The 8,047-nt window shown below is 31.8% G+C and overlaps 1 protein-coding gene across 2 annotated transcripts in view; it reads left to right on the forward strand.

Moving 5' to 3' along the window:
* Positions 1-6,314, forward strand: part of LOC143235438 (protein spaetzle 3-like) — a 36,316-nt gene extending 30,002 nt beyond the window's left edge. Inside the window, exons 5-6 of one of the 2 annotated variants that reach the window (XM_076473599.1) lie at positions 709-852; positions 5,070-6,314. In XM_076473599.1, the coding sequence (XP_076329714.1) occupies positions 709-852; positions 5,070-5,238 (313 nt within the window). In that variant the 3' untranslated portion in view covers positions 5,239-6,314. The remainder of the gene's footprint in view (positions 1-708; positions 853-5,069) is intronic. The other variant, XM_076473600.1, reaches the window with a different exon arrangement.
* The last annotated feature ends 1,733 nt before the right edge of the window (positions 6,315-8,047 follow it).

The following is an 8,047-nucleotide window of genomic DNA, read 5'->3' on the forward strand; positions in this document are numbered from 1 at the left end:
ATTCCTCGTTATCTGATCTTAATCTATCGTAATTTTTATAAAGAATATAAGATTTGGGCATCTAAATATAATATTTTAAATTCACACTTGAAACATAAATATATCTGAGTGTTGGTTAATAATTCACATTAGAACTTAATTGGCTGACGTATTTTATTAACGTATTTTCAGAATGAGCTATTGAGAAGACATATTATAAATATATGCGATAAACTATGCAGTTTTGTATTTCGTACTGGTAATAATGATGTGTTGTCATACCCTATGTACTCATAGTAACATATAGACAGTCAGTTTTATATGAAGATTTGCAATATTTACATAAATAGCCACTTACAATGAGACTTAAACAGAGCAGGCATACGTCAAATATATAGCTTCCACATAATATATTTTCAATACACTTTTGTATACTGTAACATTTACTAAATTTCCGTGAAACACAAATATTTAAAATTACCACTGATCTAAACTTGTGAGTACAGAGTTTTACGAACTTTGTTAAATAAGACTAAGGGGAGGGTATGTGCTATATCGGCGTTTCAGTGTTTTTAAACTTGTTTTCTTAATTCACGATGTAGCTAAATTTAAATATAATTAAATTTATACTGAATAGAATATTTAGTAACATCTACTTAAAGAGCATTTATAAAAATTCTTCTATTTTCTTGTTCATTAAGCAAGATTTATATTTAAATTCACATATAGATGGATTATCATTTTTAGGGTAGACGCTTGTGAGTCGACTGTGGAGATTGTCACCCCTTACTGGGCGTCAAACAGCGCTGGGAAGATTCGAGCAATTATTAATACCAAACACCTGCAACAGGCTATTCAGCAAGAAGTCTGTCAGTAAGTAGAATCAAAAATACAATAAAAAATTAACAAGTAATCTGCATTTCTGATTTTCAGAATAAAATAATACTAAAACATTGTTAGAAGTTGTTTCTATCTGAAACTTTTTGATTTTCATTACTCTCAATTAGTCACTTACGTATACATCACCAAAGGAAACGGAGCTTAGTATAGATCTTCAGAGAAAAACGTTACAAATTAGCGATTCATACGTAATAGGCCTTTTAATAGTAACAAATCCCATCAAGCCAGCAGCACCACAATTTAGCGATTCATATGTGTAATATCCCTCTTAGTAGCAAAACCCAACGAGCCAGTAGGATCACAAGTTAGCGATACAAATATAATAGACTTCTTAATAGCAAAATCTATCAGAGCAGAAGGATCACAAATTGGCGATTCATATAAAACATTCCTCTTAATAGTAAAGCTCACCAATTCATGATGCTGTATTCAAACAGGCCTTCATAAAAGTTGTTGAAGGTGCAAACTTAGAACATGGATTACGTTCAATTCAATTAAAAAAAACAATGTAAAACATGTTAAATATCTTGTGCGCCATAAATAATTTTAAAATGATACACCTGTAAATTCTGTAGTATATTTGAAGCTTAATTCTAGAAAAATAGTTATATATGTTTAATAGAAGTCTTCGGTCTCTTTCACACTGACAAAATATTTTAATGTAGCTTGTTGTTCATAATATCTTGGATCCTTGAATCACAGTTCAACAAGTAATCACTAGGTCCCGCACGAACAATTTAAAAAAGTATTGATCTGTAAACTTAGTTCTCATAGACTCAATAAACTGGGCTTCATTATACCACACATTGAGAGACTTCTTTTAGATGCGAAGCAACAAGTTCACTTATTCTTGATAAATAATTAACACCTTAACCGTATAATATAAACATGACCATTTATTATAAAAGCAACGATTAAAGGTTTAGAAACAGTTTGAAAATGTTAATTGGTTTAGAAACAGTTTGAATAATAAACTAAATCATTCATGACGAAACTCATTTTACCGAGTCATTAAAAATTTTCTTTTTTCAGAATTTTTGTGAAAAGCTACAAATTCTCTGTGCTCGTAGCGTCCTTTGTTTTGAATTGATAACGCAGAGGTAAATCAAATTGTTGTTGTTGTTTTGAATTAAGCATAAAGCTACACAATGGGCTATCTATGCTCTGCCCACAACGGCTACCGAAACCCGATATTTAGCGTTGTAAGTTTGCAGACATACCGCTGAGCCACTGGGGGGTTGGTAAATCAAGTAGTCAACAGAACCCGCCACCAACCTTTGGGTTTTTCTTGTTGGACAGAACAACGGAACCTGACTGCAATATATATTTCTGTTTTGTGAAGACATGAACGATGAATGCTGGAATTCACTGCTTGGGAATTTTACCCACTATGGGGCCAGCATGGCCAGGTGGGTTAAGGCATGTGACTCGTAATATGAGGGTCGCAAGTTTGCATTCCCGTTGCACCAAACATGCTCGCTTTTTCAGCCGTGAGGGCGTTATAATGTGACATTTAATTCCACTATTCGTTGGTAAAAAAAAGTAACCAAAGAGTTGGCGGTGGGTGATGATGACTAGCTGCCTTCTCTCTAGTCTTACACTGCTCAATTAGGGACAACTAGCGTAGATAGCCCTCGAGTAGCTTTGCGCGAAATTAACAAACAAAGAAATCTACCCACTAGATAAGCAAGCGTTTGGCAATCATCAAGCTGTAAAATCCTATAAGCCTTATGGCTAAACACAGCTTAAAATTGAGTTACCTAAAAATTTCAAATTTATTGTTTTTGCTTTTTCTACGAAAAGTTGTGCAATCCCCTATCTGTGATTTTTCCTACTATAGGTAGTAAACTCATATTTAAGCATTGGACGTACGTAAACACACCGCTAATCCAGGAGGCTGCATAGGCTTACAGCCACTAAAACAATAACATATAATTAATGCTGGCAAATTGTGACTTTTTATTTAAAATACAGTATGTAACAAAATAACGTATCATTTTCAAAATTGCTATAAGTAAAATCGAAATTGAAAAATATAAGAATATACTTACAAAATCTAACGACCTGAATTATGTGTTAAGATGTCTAACTAAGGCATATTTAGACTTTAAAAGTCACTTTGAATTGTTTTAACTTAATTTGTGAGAATATTTATTTAAAAATCAATATAAAATTAAATTTTTATTACTATTCAAAAATTTACTACTACAAGAACAGACAAATCCTGTATTATCATTTTTGAGCACAAAATAAGACAGATAAATATATTAAACGGTATGTTAATTTAGTTACTTTTTTCTTATTATGGTTTGATTGGTTTGAATTTTACACACTGCTCTAGGGCTATCTGCGCTAGCCGTCCCTAATTTAGCAGTGTAAGACTAGAGGGAAGACAGCTAATCATCACCACCCATCGCCAGCTCTTGGGCTACTCTTTTACCAACGAATAGTGGGATTGACTGTAACATTACAACACCCTCACGCCTGAAAGGGCGAGCATATTTGGTATAATGGGGATTCGAAATTGCGACTCTCAGATTACGAATCGCGTGTCTTAGCCATCTGGCCATGCCGGGTCTATATCTTATTTAAAAAGCGTTTTATTTGCTTTTCCCATATGATATTTGGAAAAAAAAGAGTTTGTTTTTTCCTCTAAGTAAATTTTTATTTGGGATCTCTTCTATATCTACAAATTTTGTTTCTTTCCTTGCCTGGTGTATTATAATTTACGATCATAAGTGTTCCCTCTAATTGTGTTTCTCTCAGTTATCATATCTCGCCTTCGTGCTTCCACGATGTTTACAGCCTCTTGAAACCGCCCTTAACTATGTATTTTTCTTATGCATTTTGCTTTCTGGAATATAGAGGCATGAATCTGACATGCCTTGCAGCTCGTTGGTCACTTTGATGGTTATCCTCTCTATGTACGTTGTTTCACTATTGATGTTTATCAGGACATCGATTTCACATATAACAGCGGGTAAGGCAAACTCGTAGGAGGACACCATTGCTATCTGATCAGGATTCGAGAAATAAGAAAGGAAGACATGAAGTACACAAGTGTAAAAAAATCAGCTCGCCATTCAGAGATGGTGGACCACTAATTTGTTTCTATTGCTTACAAACTGGGGAAGACCCTGTTATGTGCGTGACATCATTTTTATTCCTATTATACACCAAGATCCTCTGTTGAATGAAGACAACAAATTCGTTAGTCTACATAACACTTAAGTCCTATACGCATTTCTCTGTCAAAAAGGACTTTACAGTCTTTCTTCTTTCACCAAGTAAATTCCGAATTCTATTACTTGTTGTTTTCTTCTTCGTCATCACGAAAGATTAAACCTACAGTTTTCACTGCGTTCAATCATACAAAAATATTTTTTTAAAAATTCAAAGAAAAATATTAATCACTGTGAATCTTTTCGGATGACAAGAACGTGTTGGCGTGTTTTTGAATTTTTGTTCGAAGTTATTCAAATACTAATTGCACAAACAGTAATTATAAGTTAATACACTAGATGGAAGTCTACTAGTAAATAGCACCTACTGCTAACTTTTAGGCTACTCTAGTCTGGACAAACAATGGAATTTGATTACCATTTTAAAATAATGCTCATGGCCCCAAAGTGTAAAATAATTTTTAACTTTGTGTGTGTGGAACTTGGCACAAACGATATTCCGAGATTAATAGTTCGGCGTGATAAGTGTTAGGTTACCCTGGGCCCAAGATACAATAAAACATAGCATGTAAATTAAAGGCTAAATTGCCTCTTGAAGTATTTGTGTAATACATACTACATAAAAATAAGATAATCGAATCATTAAGCGGCACATTATGTGATAGCTTAGAGCTTTGAATGGACTCTTCTATAATCAGTTATTTTGATGCAAGTATTTTAAGTATCCAATGTTTTGTTTAAAAATAAAAGTAGTCATAGCATTTATAAATGTCAAAAAAACGCTGTTACAAATACGAAATGTTGTATATTATGCGAACATCTTGTAAAAAGAAATTGTATGTCTTCTTGACGCAATTTTACGCTAGTTGTTATTTTGATCTTGTGTATATTACACATGTAGTATTACAGGCTTCATAATGACTTGATAGACATTTATCATTAAACATATCTATAATATTTGATGAATTGTAGGATAATTTACAAAACTGCGTTTCTGTGACATTCTAGGTCGCAGCAGACAAAGAGATGTCATGGAGACTGCTCGTGTGAACAGAAATACAAATGGCATCGGCTTCTGGCTTATGACCCTGATGATGACTGTCGAGGAATCTTCATGGATTGGTTTCTTTTCCCTTCTTGTTGCGTATGCAGATGTACAATTCTGGTGAACAAGTGATCAATTTGCACTTTGGTGTCTGTAGTTCAAGAAATAATATAAAGCCATTAACTACGGAATTTGGCTGATATAGTTTGGATTACACTTGTACGTAATAAAAATGAACAATCTCTAGATATGTACGTTGTAACATGCTTGGCGTGAAAAGAATTTTATCCCTAGACGGAGATGAAAGAAATGACACGATCTTGTGTGAATGACAATAACAACAGGGATCTCTACAGATCTTGTTAGAGACATCATGCATTCCAAACAAAACGTCCCAGTCTTGGTTCTTTTTACCGGTGCTTTGCTGCACGTTATACTATATATTTTATAAAGATGTTTATGAAGATCGACACCTGGTGCTTGTTCATAAAAATGAATATTCAGTATTTTAATTAGTATTCCTATGGTCATAATTAGTGAAATAAACAAAATGAAACTTCATTATACTACTTTCTATTTATAAAGTTTGTAGGAAACGAGAAACTAAGATATTTAAAAGTGCAAGTTCCGTTATGTCAAATGCAGATTGGAAAATATATAATCGGTGTATCTTATTCTTAATGAAGAAAGATCTCTTCTTCTGAAAGTATTCCGATTATCGTTTTTCTAATTACTGTTACAAGTACGTTTACAGATTTTATGTGCTTTCCAAGTACCATGAGGTTTTGGAATTTTCTTAACTAACGTTGCGTGTTTTTTTTCTAATATTCTCAAATGACCTTACGTGTTTTTTTGTAATATAGTGGTTCAGGTATATCTTTTTATTCAAGTTTAAGATTTTTTTTGTATTTTAACAAAAATAAGTTACAAATGGTAGAATGAAAAATTGAATAGTATATTTTACTGCAGATGTTTCTTTAGAAATAAAAAAAACTATTGTGTTTCATTTAATTTAAAGTTTGAAATAAAATGTGGTGCTAAATAAGCCTCTTTTTTTTGTAAAGTATTGTTTATATTGGGGTTAAAACAGCATTCTTAATCCACTCTTAGCATTAAACATACAGCCTTGATTATTTGCAAAACAACCTACAATTTTAAACGAAATAACTTGAACTGAAAACATTTAAACCACAGCTGAGCGTATAAGTGAAAATTTAATACTCTGCGCATTTTTCATTCAATCTAAAATATTTCTTATATACATAGTTGTAAATGAAGTTTTGTATTATATTTTTTAAAAATTGCCCAATGAATATTATTGTAAACAGTTTGGAATGGAATTAATAACAAATATCTTTCCACACGAGTCCCTGATATTTTATGCATCTTTTTGGGGATTGCTCCCAAAATTTGTTTAAAAATGAAAACAACTTTGTTATCAGTGTGTAATGCATCATCTTATCTTTCTCCATCTGCTTCCGAAAAATTATTAAGGTTATAAAAAACTAGATAGAAAAAAGAAAAACGTTCGGGAAATTGAAATGTTTATTAGCTTTTAATGCTCTTTCAAAGTAACATGTTTATTACACGCGTGTCGTTGTGTATGTGTATCTAAGATAGGATATAGGTCTGCAGTTTGTAGCATGTTGACTCTAAGTACAAATTATATTTCGATTAAAGAATGTCTTTTTAGGTAAATTTGAGCAAATGGCTTCATAAGGATTGTATGATGTGTCAAACATAAATATGATTATGAACAGGTTAGTTTATGCTTCTTCGTTACCAGACTTGAAAAGTAATACTACAGATTAAATCCTGGACTCTTTATCCTTGCTTAGTTAAACCCTGATTTGTTGAAATAAGACTGTAAATTTGAAATAGCTGCCACACTAGAACCGTTCGTCCGATAGAAGAGGTCAACACTGAACACACGGACTGAATACCAATGAAGAAGAAGAAAGTTCATTCGATTCTAAATCTCTTCCAACAAAATCTCTACTTTACGTATATAAATGTGATATATATGCACCACTAAGAACAGTTAATTTAATATTAGAACATGTATATGAATTTGGTGTTTGTTATTAAGCATGAATCTACACAAAGAGCTATCTGTGCTCCGCCCACGACAGATACAGAGTTTCCATGAATAAAGAATTTAAAAAAAATCACATAATATAAAATATTTTCTGTTTATATAATTGTAGAAACACATTTATTTGTTAAAATTTTATCAGTGAGGAAATATTTACATTTGAGCTATTAACATTATTATTTATCAAACGTGTGGACTGATAAATATTAGAAGGTATAACATTAGCAGTTCGCTATCTCGTTAAATTGACATAAAATAAACAAAAATTGGATAAAAATTTATTAATATTGTGAATAACACTAGAAGATAAGAATATTTTTAATAAGTCATATCAACTGAAATAGGAATGATAATGTATTAATGATGACTAGAAATTAAATACAAGAATACATCACAGATAGAACTCAGATGAATCTGAAGTTTTGCAGTTCCTTGACAATAACAACAGAAACTACGTTTAAAACACATTTTACGTGGGTTGTCGATTATAGTTGACATTGCATATCCAAGTATCTTTTTAACCATCATTTATAACTTATGGAAAACATTGCTCTGAATTAGGTAATTATAAGTTATGTCATAGAAATGTACAGGTATTTCACAAGATTTGTTGAATGTAAAATTATGTTTAATCTTCACAAACATGTATTGTTACAATTATTTTGATGGTAGTAGATAGTTAAATTTTTGTGTTACATCTAAAGTTAAATTAGCAACAAAAAATTGATTTTCGAATATTAATGATATTCTTGCGCTAATGTACATATGTGCGTGTGTTTATCTATCTTTATGGTTTGAATATTTATTTAATGTATGATATTTACGTTATTTAGTCATGTTTTGGGC

This window comes from Tachypleus tridentatus, chromosome 12 (genome assembly GCF_004210375.1).
Source record: "Tachypleus tridentatus isolate NWPU-2018 chromosome 12, ASM421037v1, whole genome shotgun sequence".
NCBI classification, from domain to species: domain Eukaryota; kingdom Metazoa; phylum Arthropoda; class Merostomata; order Xiphosura; family Limulidae; genus Tachypleus; species Tachypleus tridentatus.